Source organism: Xenopus laevis, chromosome 9_10L (assembly GCF_017654675.1).
Source record: "Xenopus laevis strain J_2021 chromosome 9_10L, Xenopus_laevis_v10.1, whole genome shotgun sequence".
In the NCBI taxonomy this organism is placed as follows: Eukaryota; Metazoa; Chordata; class Amphibia; order Anura; family Pipidae; genus Xenopus; species Xenopus laevis.
Window position 1 is genome coordinate 39,053,814 of NC_054387.1, and position 19,007 is coordinate 39,072,820.

The window sequence follows — 19,007 nt, forward strand, 5'->3', positions numbered from 1 at the left end:
TTCAGGAGAATCTCCAAAGAGGCTTCATCCGCCCTTCTTCCTCCCCTGCTGGTGCTGGATTTTTCTTTGTCGAAAAGAAGGACGGAGGTCTGCGACCATGCATCGACTATAGGGGGTTAAACAAAATCACCATTAAAAAACCGTTACCCTCTCCCCCTAATCTCCGAACTCTTCGATCAGTTAAGAGGGGCCAAGATCTTCACTAAGCTGGATCTTCGGGGTGCCTATAACCTCATTAGAGTTCGTGAAGGGGACGAATGGAAGACCGCCTTCAATACCCGAGACGGGCATTATGAATATCTAGTCATGCCGTTTGGACTATGTAATGCCCCCGCGGTCTTCCAAGAGTTCGTAAATGATATATTCAGAGATCTGTTGGGGCAAAGTGTTGTCGTCTATCTGGATGACATTCTTGTCTTTTCCAAAAATCTCCACGAGCATCGCTCCCAAGTGAAGGAAGTTCTTCTTCGCCTAAGAAAGAATAATCTCTTCGCTAAATTGGAAAAGTGTTCGTTTGAAGTGTCCTCCATCCCTTTTCTTGGGTACATCATCTCCCAGCAGGGTTTCAAGATGGATCCAGCCAAGGTTTCAGCAATTCTTGATTGGCCCCTCCCCACAAGTGTCAAGGCTATCCAGAGATTTATTGGCTTTGCCAACTATTACAGACAATTTATTAAAGGTTTCTCTTCCAAGATCTCTCCTATCCTGGCCCTTATCCGCAAAGGGGGTAAACCACAGCACTGGCCTCCTCTAGCCTTGGAAGCCTTTGAATCCTTGAAAACTGCCTTTTCTTCTGCACCTATTCTCAGACACCCCGAACTTCTTCTTCCCTTCTTCCTCGAAGTCGACGCCTCAGATGTGGGAGTTGGAGCTGTCTTGTCACAGAGATCATCCTTGGATGGGAAGTTACATCCCTGTGCATTCTTCTCTAAGAAATTTTCCTCCTCCGAACAGAACTACGATGTGGGGAATCGTGAGTTATTGGCAGTGAAACTCGCCCTGGAGGAGTGGAGACATTTACTGGAGGGATCCTCCATTTCCGTGACCATCTTTACAGACCATAAGAACCTTGAATTTATCCAGTCCCTCAAACGTTTGAATCCTCGACAAGCCAGATGGTCACTGTTCTTCTCCCGTTTTAACTTCGTCATCACCTTTCGTCCTGGCTCTAGAAATAAAAAGGCTGATGCTTTGTCAAGAAGTTTTGTTCCTGAAGTTCCCTGCTCCGAAGATCCTGAACCCATTGTGCCTTCCTCCAAGATCGTCGCTGCCCTATTTCCCTCCTTGGCTTCGCAAATCCTTTCCGCTCAAGCTTCTGCTCCTGACAATATTCCTCTAGGGGTTGCCTTTGTTCCACCTGATTGTCGCCAGTCTATCCTATCCCAGGCACACAGTTCCAAACAGGCCGGCCATCCCGGAGTGGAGAAGACTACCGAACTCCTTTCTCGCCTGGTGTGGTGGCCATCCATGAAAAAGGATGTCAAAGACTTTGTTTCTTCTTGTACCATCTGTGCCATTTCCAAGTCTGGACATTCTCCTCCCAAAGGACTCCTTCTTCCATTACCCATTCCATCTCGTCCTTGGACTCATCTTGCCATGGATTTTATTGTGGATCTGCCTGTCTCCTCCGGTCACACTGTTATCTGGGTTGTCGTTGACAGGTTCAGCAAAATGGCTCATTTCATTCCCCTCCGCAAACTTCCCTCTGCTCCTGAACTTTCCAAGCTTTTCATCCAACATATTTTTCGTCTCCATGGGTTTCCTGCCGAGATCGTCTCTGACCGTGGCTCACAATTCGTGTCTAGATTCTGGAGATCCTTGTGCAAAGCTCTCAACATTTCTTTGCAATTTTCTTCTGCCTATCACCCACAGTCCAATGGAGCCGCTGAGAGAGTGAACCAGGCTTTGGAACAGTTTCTTCGCTGCCATGTTTCCCTGTGCCAAGACGACTGGTCGGATCTCCTTCCCTGGGCTGAGTTCGCCCATAACAACGCTTTGCATTCTTCCTCGCATCAGTCCCCTTTCTTCTGTGTCTACGGTCAGAATCCATTGGCGTTCCCTCAGGATCTTCTCCTCACCAATGTTCCTGCCGCCAACGATCAGGCTGCCCACATGATGGCTATTTGGGCTGCTGTTTCCTCTTATCTGCAGAAGAGCTCCCTGGTCCAGAAGAGGTTTGCCGACAAGAAGAGGATTTCCGCTCCACCCTATGCTCCTGGTGACAAAGTTTGGCTTTCCACCCGTAACATCCGCCTGAAGATTCCTACCCCAAAGCTTGGTCCCAGATTCATCGGTCCCTTTCCTGTCATTGAAATCATCAATCCGGTGGCAGTTCGTCTTCAACTCCCTCCAGAGATGCGGATCCCGAATGCCTTCCATGTCTCTCTCCTTAAGCCTGCTGTGTCTTTTTCTTCTTCTTCTTCTTCCCCAGCTCCAGTCCTGGTTGACGATCACCAGGAATTCGAGGTGAAGAGGATCTTGTACTCTCGTCTTTCCAGGGGCACTCTTCAATATCTCATCGAGTGGAAGGGGTTCGGTCCCGAGGAGTGCTCCTGGGTCAGGAGCTCAGATGTCCATGCGCCCATCTTGGTTCGTAGATTCCATAAACTATTCCCTCTCTCCCCTAGACTCGGTGGTCCTGAGGCCCCCCCTAAGGAGGGGGGTACTGTAATGGAATCTACCTCAGGTCTTCAAGATGGCGTCCAAGATGGCGACCACCTGCCTCACCACATGGCTCCTGCTGGGCACAGGTCTATGAACTCATCTGTTTCCCACTCCAGGATTGGTTGTCGGCGACGGAACGGACGCCGGCGTCAGAATCGGGCGCCGGCGTCGAGACGTCAGCGTGAGGACGCTGGCGTCTGCGTCTGACGCAAGCGCGTCAAAATTTGGCGCCAACCCAGAGACTATTTAAACGTACTTCCCCTTCCAGTCCTTGCCCAACTATAGGTTCCTGCTACAGAGTTCCTGGGTGTTATTGTCTATTTTGATTCTTGTGTACCGACTTCTGCCTGTTCTTCGATTCTGCTTGTCTTCTGCCTGGTCTGACCTATTTGCCTGTATTTTGACGATTCTTTGGATAAACCCTCTTGTACCTCGAACCTGGTCTGGTCTCCTCCTTGGTCTACACTATTACTGTGCCTTCGGGCCCGTTACACAATGAATCCTTGAGTAGTAGAAGAACCTGAAAGGTTGAGAAGAAGGGAGGTTAGAACAGAAATGTAACATTGGAAAGAGAAATGGTGGTATAATTGTGAAGAAAGCCTTCAATTTTGAGGGCCAGGGAGTATGAGGCTGGAGAAGGAAGTGGTTTGGCACAAAATCAAACAGGAAGATTGGGAAGGAACATTACTTAATATGTAACAGCAAATTAACAGTTTAATTGTTCCTCTATTGCTCCGCATTTGGATATAATGCAAGTATATTTAGAAACATGCCGGGGCCCGTTTAATTTGGTGGAGCCTTGCCAAAATGAATGCCATAATTAGCTGCTGTTTGAGGGATATTGCTTGGAATGAGCACCAGGTTATTTACTCTCTAAAATGTAACAATTTTCTTGGCTCTTGCCATTCAGCAAAACCACATCATGGCCGAGAGGAATGTTCTGCTAAAGAACCTGAAGCATCCATTCCTGGTGGGGCTGCACTACTCCTTCCAGACTGCCGAGAAGCTCTACTTTGTACTTGACTATGTCAATGGAGGGGAGGTACGGACAGTGGTTCATAGTCTCTATTTAACATGTATGTATAACCTCCCTTAGGCTCACAGTGTAATGCCCACTTGGATTTCAAGTCCCTTTGCTTTCTAGAGAATCTGTGCACTAGTATGGCAAAGCACAGCCATTTCAAGCCCCAGAATTTATGGAACAAAATAAAGGAGGGGAGATGTACAGCTTCCCTAGACATAAAATGTTAAAACTCGTGGCACAGCATCAATTCATCCTACTCTGTTTTTCCAGCTGTTCTTACATTTACAAAGGGAAAGATGTTTTCTAGAACCCCGTGCCCGATTCTATGCTGCAGAAGTGGCCTGTGCCTTGGGTTATCTCCACTCCCAGAACATCATCTACAGGTGAGGCATTATCCCCAATTCAGTATGAGGGCTGTCCTTGTTGGCATTTGGCATCACAACCTCTAAGAATAATATGCCACATTTAAGATGCCTGGTGGCTCCTACAGGATATGGGAAGGCTATGGTTTTTGTTGGGTAAAAGTCATTCTAAAACAAGTCTTCTCAGACGGGAAAACCAACTGTTTCTAACTACATGATCTGTTTATGTGTTCCCCTTCAGAGATTTAAAACCAGAAAACATTCTACTGGACAGTCAGGTAAGGTTTCCAGCAGGAAGGAGGGGGAGGTAGTTTGCTTTAGAGAGCCATGAACGGAACCTTGAAAGGTGGGATGGGAAGGTAGTTGAAAAGAATGGAGTAGAAGATAGAAAGAAGACCAGAGAGGTAGAATAAAAAAGCAATCATGAAGTAAAGAAAGAAAGAGAAAAGGGCGAGTGACTACAGACAACAATGTGTTATCTTATTTAAAAATAAAAGGGCATATGGACTTTATGAAAAAAGCAGAATTTAGGAAGAGATAGAAAGGAAAATATCTGGGGAAAGGTAGAAAGGGGCCAACTATTCCTATTGTTCACCTATCGTTCTGTATCTTAAGTGATGTTTCTTTCTTATTTCTAGGGCCATGTGGTACTAACAGATTTTGGGCTGTGCAAGGAAGGCATGGAACCAGAGGAGACCACTAGTACCTTCTGTGGAACCCCAGAGGTATGTGCTGTATATGCCTAAGTGTCTGTAGGGACATGTTTAAAATAACACCAAAAATTAGTGTTTTAAAGAAATTAAAATATAATGTACTGTTGCTCTGCACTGGCACAACTGGTGTGTTTGCTTCAGAAACACAACTATAATTTCTATAAACAAGCTGCTGTGTAGCCATAGGGCAGACATTCAAGCGCAGGATACACAGCAGATATCAGATAATCTCTGTAGTATACAACGGGATTCTTCAGAACTTATCTGTTATCTACAGATGCTGAGAGGAGGATAATGAAAAGGAACTTGAATATTTCAGAAATGGTTTCGAATTTTTCATTTATTTTATTTAGAGATCTTCTTATTTTAGTACGACGAGGCTTATTTAAAAATGTCATTTTCACTATAGTTACCAGAAAATGTAATGGTGTATAGGTTATGATACCAATTCCATTGGTGATTGTGTCACATTGCTTACATTCCTCTATGTTGACAGTACCTGGCCCCGGAGGTGCTCAGGAAGCAGCCGTATGACCGTACAGTAGACTGGTGGTGCCTGGGAGCAGTGCTGTATGAGATGCTCTATGGACTGGTATGTTCTACTTGAAGAAAGGAAAAGGGGGTGACATCTCTTTGCTCACAGCTTACAAGCATATTTCCCTCTATGCACTTTTTTCTTCTTTTTTTCACTTTCGCTTCACTCTGCCTTCACCTTTTCTGCATTGAGGAGGTGGTGGTAGCTTGGAACAATACCAGCTAAGAAGGTGGAAACATATTGAGAGCATTCTCAAATTGGGGTAAGCACTGCACCATGCAATGGTAGTGGTTTTCTTAATGTTGCAATGAAAGCACAAAGTCCAGTGTGCCGCACAATGGGCACAAGAGAACACTGCACTTAACACCTACTATTGACTAGGTTTATGGAACTCACACACTGTTTCTTTTGCATTGACCCAAAAGCCCAGACATTGTTCTATGCCCATGTGACACCCATATAGACAGAGGTGTAATTTGTGAATGATTTTAAAAAAAAAAAAAAAGGGGGACGCATTTTTTGGCTGTTGCTTGTGACTAGTGCAAGATTTTATGGAAGAGGTAATGCATTGGAATTCTGGGGAGAAAAAACACTGTGTTGTAAATAAAAGACTTGGTGAACTGTGATTTTGCTTGGGATTCATTTACCCTTTATAAGGAGCTAGTAAATGAATGATCTGGTATTTAGGCAATAAGGCCAAACAGCCGGTTCCACCTTTGTGTAGACAACAATAAACATTGACACTTAGATTTGTGTGATAACTTGATTGTGTCCATACTACAGCTTGCCTTTATTTGTTGCTCTCTGTATTCCACTTTACCTTGTTATTGATTTCCACCCCTTCCTTGCCCAGCCCCCATTCTACAGCCGTGACGTGTCCCAGATGTACGATAACATTCTGAGCCAACCACTCCAGCTCCCAGGGTGCAAGACCACGGCCACATGTGACATACTCCGAGGGCTCCTCCATAAGGAACAACGATGCCGTCTGGGTGCTAAAGCTGACTTTGTACAGTACCAATTATTACTGTTAACACCCAACTTTCAGGGGTTATTTATCAAAGGTTGAGTTGTTTTTTCCTGTAAAATTCAAGTTTTCGAGGGTAGTTTTCAGTAAGGACTCAACAACAACAAAAAAAAAACTTGAATTTTTCTAGATTTATTATGCCCCAAAGCTGAGAAAAAGTTGGTTTGCTCGCGAAAACTCAATAAAGTTTAGTGATTTGAGTTTTTTTTGCAGATAACTTTGAGTATTTGGATTTTTCACCCTGATTACACTGATTCGAGTTTTTTTTTACATTCAACTGAGTTTATTTAAGGTATAAAAAACCATAAACCTTACAAACTTGACCTTTGATAAGTAAGCCCCTCAGTGTTTCAATGTATTCATCATAATGTAGCGACACCGTCACACCAGTATTAAATGCACTGTCATAGAATTAAACTACATATCGGTTATCAGGAAACTAGCTGCACTGCAGTTAAAAAGAGTACAGGATTGGCTACATCTCTTATAATTTATTTGTACAGGTATGGGATCCTTTATCTGGAAACCCTTTATCCATAAAGCTCCGAATTACGAATGGCCATCTCCCATAGACTCCATTTTATCAAAATAATCCACATTTTTTGAACGATTTCTCCTAAATAATAAAACAGTATGTTGTACTTGATCCAAATTAAGATATAATTAATCCTTATTGGAAGCAAAACCAGCCTATTGGGTTTATTTAATGTTTACTTGAATTTCTAGTAGACTTAAAGGGGACCCATCACCCAAAAAAATTATTCAAAATCCCATTTTATCACATTAGTCAAGCAAAATGAACTTTAATTACGCTATATAAATTATTTGAATCTTGTTTTCTTCCACCTGGGAATTCATAATTATAGCAAGCAGGCAGGAGCCATTTTGTGGAAACTGTTATTAAGACAAGCCTTGCATCATCTCAGAATCTTGTTTGTGCACCAGAATTGGGGACCCGAAATCTATCTCCATGCACTGGTTACACAATTAAATGGTTAAGAGAACGGGGGAATGTGGGGTGAGCAGTGACATCTAGTAAGTGTTGAATGGAAAGTGAAAGTAATTGTCTGCCCCGCCTCTATGCCTAAGGCTTAAAGGAGGGGCAGACAATATTTGATTGACAGCTGGGATTTTTAAATGAACTTACAACAGCTATGAATGCCTTAATAAAAAATAGAAATTGGATTTCATGTTTAATTTGAAAAGGACTTTTATTATACAGATTTTTGTGTCTGGGTGATAGGTCCACTTTAAGGTAGGAAAAGATTTATCCGGAAAACCCCAGTTCCCGAGTATCCTGGATAAAAGGTCCCATACCTGCCTGTACCAGTCTTATAACACCAACACTATAGCATAGATGAGAACAATAGTTTCAGCCTAGCCATTTTACTTATTGCCACTCAAGTCTGGGGTTCATTGCCCTTGGATGGCATCATTACAACCTGGAAGTCCAAGCACTCGAGCAACAGACTGGTCCAATATTTACTTCAATTTATTTGACCTTCCCAGTTTTTATTAGAATTTTGCCTATGAAAAATGTCTATGCTAGTTGACAGCCAATAGGTGTCATTTACATCTACGCAGTCACATACATTTCCCCATAGTCAGTTGTGTGAAAAAGAACTAGGCACTATTTGCACTTCTGTGTAGTTGTACATACACCCCTTCTGGCTCCTGTCGGCTCAGGGAAACCCAGGCACTACCTCCAATCTGGGTGTTGGCTTCAGGTTTCCACAGCACCCTGTTTCAATTGGCACAGTGCCGAAAGAATAGGGTGCCCACTTGCATGCTGAATGCCAGAAATTATGGCAACTGGACTTTCAGTGCAGATCTTCAGCACAATAGCTTCTGATACAAGTGCAATTGAACTAATCTTAACACATTGGCTGCAACTGCCCCTGTAATCACAAATTTGGAATTTGAGGAAGAAAAACGCTACATGTTAAAAAAAAAATTGTGCTCAAAACTGAACTTTGCTCACTCTATTGGACAACCCATTTTTGTTCCTTATAATAACTCATAATGGGTTTCATTTATTAAAGGGCTTACAGAGTTCTAAATAGTTAGATAGCAAGAAAAAAATATATATCAGACTGCTCATTATACTCTTGTCCTTGCAGCAAGAAATTAAGAACCACGTTTTCTTCAGTCCAATTAACTGGGATGACCTATATCACAAGAGGATCGCTCCACCTTATAACCCAAACGTGGTGAGTGGAAGATGGATTCTGGCAAATGCTAGAGGGGCTGCTATAAGATTCCATAGACCAGGAGGGCCCATACTGAACTAATGTGAGGTCTACTTTTAGTGATGTTCTTCTGTTATGATCTATATCCATCATTGTTAGTATTCTGTTCCATGGAAAATATTACTCAAATATTGATTCATGAGAACATGTATATTGTTATATTTAACAAACAACTATTTATTATGTAACCTTAACATAACCAATGTCTGAAGGAAAAGCATGAAGTATGAGGGTGATTTAGACAAGCTGTTTGTTGATAGTGTCTTGAGATCTACTGATCACCAGCTATAGGTCTACTGATAGATCCCGATCTACCTTTTGGGCACCCCTGCCATAGACAGTCACTATTTATTGGGTTAGTTGGGGGCTGTTTGGGCCTCTGTGACCTAGATTCTCAGTCTAGACCTGTATATTGATTTTAACCGCCATCAACCTAGTAAAGTAATACTCATACTAATGCTGAAACTCATGTTCATAACTATTACCATGAGTAATTGATGTTATTGTAGTCACTTTTGGAACTGATGCTGTTATAAGACATACTGTACACATACTTCATATTTAGGATGTGTTCCTGAAACTTGCATAACTACATTTGTTTACCCTTTCCTTTAGGCTGGGCCAGGAGACCTGCGACACTTTGATCCAGAGTTCACACAGGAGGCGGTGCCAAACTCGGTTGGTTGCACCCCTGATTTGAACGTAAGCAGTTGCAGCAGCTCCAGTGCTTTTCTTGGCTTCTCCTATGCACAGAGTGATGAGGACTACTTGAGTTGATCTCACAGTGATATTATATTTGTCTATATATTGTGCATCTTGGAAGCAGATTTAAGCCCCACACTCTTCCTCAGACTAGAGGCATTAAAGGCCTCACTTCTACTACAATCAATGGAGGCAGCTCAAAAGTACTTATTGTTTTGTGCTGCTCCAAGTCTTATCTGCTGTTTGTCGCACTGTGATGTGCCTGGGCATGGTAGAAGGTCTTGAAGGTCTTAACTGATGACTACTTGATCTTAGTTTTGGAAGTATCAAGAACGGCTCCAAATATTGACCCCATTCATTGGCAGCTAGGATTTGGTACATACATCACTAAGGAATGAGCTACCATAGTACTGTTTTGTGTTCTCCATCACTGCCTCGTCTCTTCATTCATCATCTCAGATGTTTTCTTTGTTATTATTTCTTGTCTGCCATCTTCTTTCATCCAGTTCTGTTTTGCACCCCCTTCATCCTCCTTTTTGTATGCCTTTCCTTTTCACCCTCCTGATTTGTTTGGTCTTTTTCTGGCTTAGGCTACTGTAAAAATCCCATTGGCTTGCGTAATTACATCAATAATTCATTGAATACATTGCATCAGCCAAATGGCAAACGTAAAAAGAAAATTGGCAGACTTTGCAGGATATCACATTTTTGGGCATTTGCTGAAAAACATCATTAACTTTCCATGAGTATTGTTTGCAATGCAAACGCAATGAGAACTGTTGCATGTGGCTGAAATAAGCTGTGGTTTCAAGATTGCTCTAGTAATTTGCACTGCATCATAACATGGAGCATGGTACAGAGTCATTAGTTGTGACCTGCATCATTGCATTTATTCAACTACTAATCATCTGGAATAGGGATGCCCCCTGTCCGGTGACATCACTGCCCCTACAATTTACACCACTGCTCATCCGCTTGCGTCCTTGCCCCCCACTCTGCTGGTATAGATTTTTTTTAAAAGCTGGCAACCCTAATGGGGGAGAAGTTATCTTTTTATGTTCACAATTTATGCAAATGTGTGTTCTTATTTAGTTCAGTATTCAGTGGAATCTTTGTGGAGGATTTGGGATTTGCCTGGATTAAAAATTATAAATGACATTTCTGAACCATGCTCTTTATGCCATGTTCCTCTGACTTGGGAATAGGGTGGCCACCTGGCCGGTAAAAATTATGGTTGATCCCAATGTTATTATTATGGAAAAAAGATAAATATATAGGAAGGCCTGTATTTTTTTCCAGAAAAAAACCCGGGAATGGGGTGATTTTAGGCATTTGGATACCCATGATTTTTTTAGGAACACCCTCCCTGTTGCTTGGTGGTTTGCAGAAATCTCCCCATGTGTCAATGTCCTTACTTACCTCTTGCTGAAATTCCTCCTCCATGTCTGTATCGGCTTTCTTTCTTTGTGACTTGTCACCTTCTAGTTCATTTTCATAACCCTTTCTCGTACTGCTACTTCTTTCACTTTGTCCCCACCTTCACTATTCTTTTCTCAAAGTGTTTACCTTTCTTTGTTCTGCACCTAACCAGTTTGAGGAACCAGGTGATAAAATAAACTTCTATCCTCCTGCTGTCTGGTTGAAAGGATGACTGATCCTGGGAAAAAGACAGCATTTTAAATTCCAGGCTGGACAGAGAATAGAAAGGCAAGTCGTTAAAAACAAAACAAATGCTGAATGCTGCTTAGATTGGTTGCTTGTGGTTTAGTCCACAGAACCAGTTACTGAAAACCTGCTCAAGGGCAGATTCGAGGAGTTTTAGTTGCCTGGCGCCTAATCGCCTGTTCTGCGGGGTGACAATCTCCCCGAACTGTCTTCCCAGTGCATGCCGCCTGCTATAATGACAAAACGCCAGCGCCAATGCACTCGCGGCACTTCGATTTCCAAAGTCGCCCGAAGTTGGGCAAATTCAGAAATTGAAGCCCCGTGAGTCACAGATTCCCTAAAGGGCGAAGTGACTAACGCTAGAGAAAATTCACCAGCGTGACGTCATTTCGTAACTACATTGATTCCCTAATGGGTGCAGGCTTCATTTCGCTAGCGACAGAGATAGACGCTAGCGTTGATTCGCACTCTAACGCCAGGCGAATATTCACTCTGGTGGACAGACGTAACTCTACAAATTCACTAAGATGTGGATTTTACTGAAGGTTACCTCATTCGCCAGACTTTCCTTTGCCACCTCAGACCAGGCGAAGTGCAATGGAGTGGATAGGACTTCCTCAATTTTTTGTTGAAAAGTCCCAAAAACCGCTGGCGTCTTTTCATTTTTCAGGGTGATAGCCTGCAAAAGACCGTAAATTATTTTTTTGGGTACCAGGGTTCCCACCTACATTTCCTAACATATGGACATAAACTATACACTGGGCTCATGTGTAGGGCAATATAACAACTTTATTTTATTTTATTAAGGTTCCCTGGCCTTGTGTAGTGTAATGTATTTGCTGCAACATATACGTCCATTCAACTTTCACTTCCCGGCATATGCAAATTAGCCAATTCTAGCTTCTCTTTGCTTGGCTATGTAACGATAGTGCAATTTCGCCTGTATTCGGCACCCTGGACGCAACTTCGCATTCTAGGGAATTAGTGTTGTCCTGCAGAATTAACGCCTGGCGAAGTGTTGTGAAGTGGGCCAAGCAGTTGCTAGCGAATTTGCTCCACTTAGGGAATTTGCCCCATTGTGTCAGCCTGGGTGCAGGAACACAGCAGATTTTGGATCCAAAACATGTAAATATGCATTTTTGTGCCAGAATGTGCTCCAAGTGACTCATTAAATATTAGCTGATGAAAGAGTAGGGGTGGATTTGCGGCCTGACTTTTTCTGCAGGAAGAGAATCCGCCACATCTAACATTAGCCTAAGGGCAGAGACACACGTGGAGATTCGGGGAGATTCGGGGAGATTTAGCCGCCCTTGAATCTCCACGTGTGTCTCTGCCCTAAGGAATGTACTAAAGAAGAATGTACTAAAGAAAATCCAGTCCTCTTATCTTCAACTCACTGTACCATTTACTCTGTTCTGTATCCTCTTTCACTTACTGCGGCTGAAGTGGCAATTCTCTCACTACCTGTTCAGCTGCAGTACCAAAAAATAATAAAATGTATATTTTCATGAAAAGTTTAAATATTTTCCTCCTGGTTCAACATTCTGTTCAGTTTTTGGAGGCAAGGTCTGCACATATTGTGCCAAGGAATGTATATTTTTTAACTGTGATACAGATAATTAATTGCATTTGACAAGAAGAATAAATAAAGCTGATTAGTACGAACACATTCTTGTGTTTTTTTCCCCCAATATAAAGAGAGAGAAAATCAATCATAATTTCATCATTTCTATAACATATTAGCAATCATGAAATTTGTTTTCACTGTTAAAGCATACAGATTCTGGCAGCCTGGGCTTCATATTTTATTAAAATACCTGTACACAATATAGTGTATTCATACTTTTTCTACATCTTGAAGTATGAGGACAAAGTTTCCAGTGTTCACAGACCCTTGGTGCAGAAGCTAGCAAAGTGCAGTTAAAAGTTTCCAAGTGACCCTTACACAGTGAATTGCACTTGTGCATAAAACATAAAAAGTAAGGCATAAAAGTGTGATCACTTTACATATTATTATTATTAATAAACCTGTTCTTTATTGGTCCAGTAACATAATACCATAGATCTTTCTCTTGGATCTCCCCAGTCCCAAAGCAGGTGTGTGTTCCAGAGCCCACGGTAGGTAGGCTCCGGGAAAAGTGAGGTAGGGAGACCTTGTGAACGAGATGTTTTGGTTAGATCACTGTTTAGGATTGGTAAGCAAGCAACTTAAAACACCACCAATGATTTCTAGTACAGGTATGGGATCCATTATCCGCTATCCGGAAAGTAGTGATGTGCGGGTCGGGTAAAACCAGACCTGGACCCGTCCAGTCCCGCCCTCCCACAACCCGCACCTGCCCGCATCTAGGGTTGCCACTTTTACTAAAAAATATTACCGGCCAGTGGGGGGAGGGCACCAAAAGGGGGCGGTATGTGGCGTAAAAAGGGGCGGAGCTACGTGACGTGTTACAAAAGAGGCGGAGCGACATCGTAGAGAAGTCCACAGCGCTGGAAAAAAGGTAAGTTCTGTTCGAATTGGGGGCAGGCCATGGGATTTTTTTGAAGGGTATTACAAATTACCAGCAACTGCATTGCCGGTAAATTTGTAATACTGGCTAGGTCAGTAAAATACCGGCCGGGTGGCAACTCTACCCGCATCCGACTTCCGGGTTCCTTTTATAGACCCGCCCACCAATGATGTCACAAAAGGGGCGGGACAAGCAGATGCACGGCTATAAAGCCGGAAGCCGTCATTTGAAGGTGGCAGACGGGGAGAGCAGGAGAAGAGCTCAACCAGCACCACGCGCAACCCGCGAAGAGGAGTGCAAAGTCGGCCGAATCTGTGGGTCCAGTGGGTATCGGGCTGGCCCGCACATCACTACAGGAAAGCTCCGAATTACGGAATGCCCTTTTCCCATAGACTCCATTTAATACAGATAATTGTGCATTATGGATAACAGGTCCCATGCCTGTACATTAAAGGCATACTGTCATGCAAAAACATGTTTTTTTCAAAACGCATTTATAGTGCTGATCCAGCAGAATTCTGCACTCCATTTTTAAAAAGAACAAACAGATTTTTTTTTATTAAATTTTGAATTCTGACATGGGGCTAGACATATTGTCAGTTTCCCAGCTGACCCCAGTCATGTGACTTGTGCTCTGATAAACTTCAGTCACTCTTTTACTGCTGTACTGCAAGTTAGAGTGATATTACCCCCTCCCTTTCCCCCCCCCCCAACAGCCAAACAAAAGAACAATGGGAAGGCAACCAGATAGCAGCTCCCTAACACAAGATAACAGCTCCCTGGTAGATCTAAGAACAACACTGAATAGTAAAAACCCATGTCCCACTGAGACTGATTCAGTTACATAAAGTAGGAGAAATAACAGCCTGCCAGAAAGTAGTTCCATCATAAAGTGAAGGCACAAGTCACATGACTGGGGCAGCTGGGAAACTGACAATATGTCTAGCCCCATGTCAGATTTCAAAATTCAATATTAAAAAATGTGTTTGCTCTTTTTAAAAATGGATTTCAGCGCAGAATTCTGCTGGAGAAGCCCTATTAACTGATGCATTTTAAAAAAAACATGTTTTTACATGACAGTATCTCTTTAAATACAATGGAAATAGTTTGAAGTCCTGAGCTTACCAGGAAACACAAGCCAGACCTCTCCCACTTATGTACCCTCTCACAACATGGGTCAGGGACTGGATTGGAGTTAGTGGAGTAATGTTGTAACACATATGCTTATGGCTCTAATAATCCCCAATCAGATTATGGATATCACAGATAAACCTACAGTAGGCATAAGCAGTAAGTTTACATTATGTGTATTTTTACTTTTGTTAGTGTTGTTGGCCCTTTAAAACGTCTGACAGAATAGCAAACAATTGAAATGTTAATGCAAAGCTCAAGGCCAGGCTAAAAATCTTAAATATGTTCCTGCATACTGTATAATATTTGACAAAGTTGTCATACTAATCTTTACTGCCAATCTGTACAATTCTTGAGCAACTAACGTGGCCTGATAAACAGGATTTACAGTGACTACCTCCATCCTTTGTCAAACTGGATTCATTAGGTCATTTAATAAAGATGTAACACTGATATATATTTTGTTTGCACTTTATGCAGGCCATTTTTGTATGTACAGTAGAACCCCCATTTTACATTTTTCAGGGGACCAGAAAAAAATTAGGGATGCACCGAATCCAGGATTCGGTTCAGGATTCGACCAGGATTCGGCCTTTTTCAGCAGGATTTGGATTCGGCCAATCCTTCTGCCCTGCCGAACCGAATCCGCATATGCAAATTAGGGGCGGGAGGGAAATTGTGTGACTTTTTATCAGAAAAAAAAAGAAGTAAAAAAATGCTTTGCACTTCCCACCCCTAATTTGCATATGTAAATTAGGGTTCGGTTCGGAATTCGGCTAATCTATCGAGAAGGATTCGGGGGTTCGGCCGAATCCAAAATAGTGGATTCCGTGCATCCCTAAAAAAAATTATGGAAAATCCAGGAAAATGTAAAATCAGGGAACTGAATTATGCATAATATATAGGTGGGACCACAAAACAAAAATGCAAAAGAGGGAAAACTTAAAATCAGGGGATGTAAAATCGGGGTTCTACTGTAGTTTCTTTAATAAACATCAGAACTTACATTTACATCTGTACCTGTTGGTGGTAGAGAATTACAGGTATTATCCAGAACAGTGGCATAACTACATATTACTGGGCTCCACAGCAAATTATTTTTCAGGCCCCCAAAATTTCTAGAGGTTGACCTGTTTTTGCAATATTTATTGATATTGTATATTATTAGGGCCTCATCGGGCCCTATACCTCCTGGGCCCCCTGCAGCCACAGGGTCTGCTTCCTATTTAGTTAGGCCCCTGATCTAGAAATTGGTCCTCCAGAATGGGTCCTCCAGGTAGTTTATTGCCTTTTCTAGTTAATGCCTGTGGGCTAGATTGGACTGTTTTAGTGACATCTTATTGTTCTGTTGAGACATTCTTTGAGCTGTGAATTTGATGTCATTAAGATGCCAATTGTCTTTGTACAGGGGGACCCAGCAGGGCCGGAACTAGGTGTAGGCCAAGTCTGCACGTGCCTAGGGCGCAAAGCTGGGGGGGCGCCATGCACATACCTTCTCTGCCGCCTACCCCATGTCTGGTTCCCGCTCTCCTCGACTGCCTGTTCTCTCTTCCAGTAATTTTATGATTCTGCTAGCGCGTTGCGGCTATTAGCTCACGTGAGCGCCAAGCTGGCGCCATGACCGGCCAGGTTGGCCAGGGCGCCTGGCGCCATGACCGGACAGGTTGCCCAGGGCGCCTGGCCCGGCTCTGAGACTCAGGGTCATAGAGTTATGCTCCTTCCTATTAGGGATGCACCAAATCCACTATTTTGGATTCGGCCGAATGCCAAATCCTTAGCGTAAGATTTGGCCGAATACCAAACTGAATTTGCATATGCAAATTAGGGGTGGGAATGGGAAAACATTTTTTACTTCCTTATTTTGTGACAAAAAGTCACGCAATTTCCCACTCCGACCCTAATTTGAATATGCAAATTAATATTCAGTTCGGCCAGGCTGAAAAAGGCCGAATCCTGAACTGAATCCTGCATTCGGTGCATCCCTACAATGTAGTTGCGGGTAATTTGTAATACCCTTAAGAAAAAGTACTTGGCCCGCCCCCAATTCGCTCAGTACTTTTTCAAATATATGTTTATTTGTTATACACAAGGTCATACAATGTTATATTACACCATTGTTAAGTACAGTTATGAACAATTTACGTACTTACAAGTGATGACCACTCAAGTAAACAGTACAAAGATAACCTTATCACATATATAATGGGGTTACAAGGGGTGGGGGGAGAGAGAGAGGTAAGGTAAATAAAGTTAGCTCCATGGGTAGTGATATTGTGCATAATGTACATCTTGAACCATAACAGAAATCCTGTTCAGGCTGATTCATAATAAGTGTTGTTTATACTCCTGTTCGCTTTTGAATAAAATCCATGTCATCCATTGGGCAGAGTACTCCCTAAATTGTTTTTCAGTGCGAGCGGACCTTTCCTCAAATTGTTGAATCTCATTCACTGTATTAATCCAATCTCTGATTTTCGGTACCTGCTGGTTATTCCAGTGTCTGGGAAATAGGAGTTTGGCTGTGTTCAGCAAGTGAGGAAGGGCTGAGTTAGTGAAATGTAACCTGTCTTCAGAAGACGTGAAATAACAGGGTAAATGAGGGATCATTTAAATCTCTACCACATGCAATATGAGAACACAATCGGAGCACCTGTTTCCAATATTGTACAGTGGGCATGACCAAAAGATATGTAACATATTACCAACCCCACCTTTACATCTCCAACATATACGTGTAGCATTCGGGAACATTCTGTGTAACCTGGAAGGTGTATAATACCAATTAGTTAGAATTTTATAATTGAGTTCCTGTATTCTGGTACACCTGGAGCTTCTCATTAAGGTGTTTACCATGTCAGCCGTTTCTTCCCCTGTTAACGTTAGATTCATTTCTCTAGTCCATTTCTTAATAAATAATTGCTCTTCTAGCTTACAGTCGCCCATCAGATTTTTGTAGAGAGCTGAAAGTGTATGTTTAGGTGGCATACTAATATTACACAACTTTTCAAAATCTGTCATTTTTCTGCTAAATATTCTGTCCCCTCCTTATTTGTTATAGAAATGCTTAAGTTGGCCATATTGTAAGTTTTGGAGCGGGGTGAGAGTCCGGTGCTCCTCAAGTTTCTCTTTTGAGATCATTTTACCCTTATCCAATAAGTGTATAATCTGTAGATGACCATCTACTAGCCAATGTTTAAATTGGTCTTTATCCATAGCGGGTGGAAAGGCCAGGTTGTTTGTGACCGGGGTTAGTATAGAGGGATGTTCAGTAATGCTAAATTTTTTATCGAGAGTGTCCCATACCTCCAAGGTATTAGTCAGACGTGGATGTCCCTTAGTCAGGATTCTTCTATTGATTTTAGCAATCCATGGGAGATGTAGGAGGTGTGTTGAAGTAGCCTGCTGCTCTATTTCAATCCACAACATATTATCCAAGTGGTGAGACCAATCTAAAATCCTATTCAAAGTAGCTGCCTTATAGTACTTATGTAGGTCCGGTAATGCAGTCCCTCCCAATCTTTTAGGTCTAGTGAGGAGATCCAATTCGCTCAGTACTTACTTTTTTTTTCAGGTTTCTGTCCATCGCGCATGTTGCTCCGCCTAATTTTGCGTCATTGTGCATGACTCGACTCCTTTTTACATCACGGACGGCCCCTTTTTGTTCCCGCCCCCCCCCACCAGCCGGTAATTTTTTTTTAGAAAAGTTGGCAACCCTACTTGGGTCTCATCTAGGGTTGCCAACTGGCCGGTGAAAATGAGTGTTATCCTAATGTTATTAATATCGAAAAAGTTAAATATATAGCAAGACCAGTATTTATTTCCAGAAAAGGTGGCAAAACCCTAGTCTCATCTAGGGGTGCCACCTGACCGGTATTTTACCAGCCTGGCCGGTAATAAATTGAGCCTGAACCCAATGTTATTAATAGTGGAAATGCATAAAAATATAGGAAGGCCGGTATTTTTTTTCCAGAAAAGTTAGCAACCCTAGTCCCATCTCAGGCAAAACTGTATACACTCCAATGTTCTGTGCTCTAAAAAAGTTGCAATAAAAAAAAAATAAAACAGTTGCCCATCCGCTTCATTGCGTTTCTTTGATTTTTTTTGAAATTTTGCGATTTAAGAAGAGGCCAGATTCGCCCATCGCTAGTTACAGATCAGAGGTAAAGAACTCTTCTATAATAGACAATTGGGGCTCATTTATAAAACATTAGGCAAATTTGCACCTGGGAAGTAACCCCCGGCAACCCATCAAATATTTGCTTTCAACCTGCAGCTGGCTGAAAAAAGACAGTCACTGATTGGTTGCTATGGGTTACTGCCCATGTGCAAATTTGCCCAGTGTTTTTAAATGAGCTCCAATGATTGTGTGCCTATACAAACACTTTACACAAGTTTATTAAAAGATATTGGTCACAAATTATTATA

The 19,007-nt window shown here is 42.4% G+C and overlaps 1 protein-coding gene across 3 annotated transcripts in view; it reads left to right on the forward strand.

Moving 5' to 3' along the window:
- The window catches only part of sgk2.L (serum/glucocorticoid regulated kinase 2 L homeolog), a 34,429-nt gene extending 23,995 nt beyond the window's left edge, over positions 1–10,434 (forward strand). For all 3 annotated transcript variants that reach the window (XM_018241238.2, XM_018241240.2, XM_018241239.2), the window contains 8 exons: positions 3,575–3,706; positions 3,959–4,071; positions 4,292–4,328; positions 4,689–4,775; positions 5,260–5,355; positions 6,152–6,307; positions 8,446–8,535; positions 9,190–10,434. In XM_018241238.2, the coding sequence (XP_018096727.1) occupies positions 3,575–3,706; positions 3,959–4,071; positions 4,292–4,328; positions 4,689–4,775; positions 5,260–5,355; positions 6,152–6,307; positions 8,446–8,535; positions 9,190–9,351 (873 nt within the window). In that variant the 3' untranslated portion in view covers positions 9,352–10,434. The remainder of the gene's footprint in view (positions 1–3,574; positions 3,707–3,958; positions 4,072–4,291; positions 4,329–4,688; positions 4,776–5,259; positions 5,356–6,151; positions 6,308–8,445; positions 8,536–9,189) is intronic.
- Positions 10,435–19,007: the final 8,573 nt, after the last annotated feature.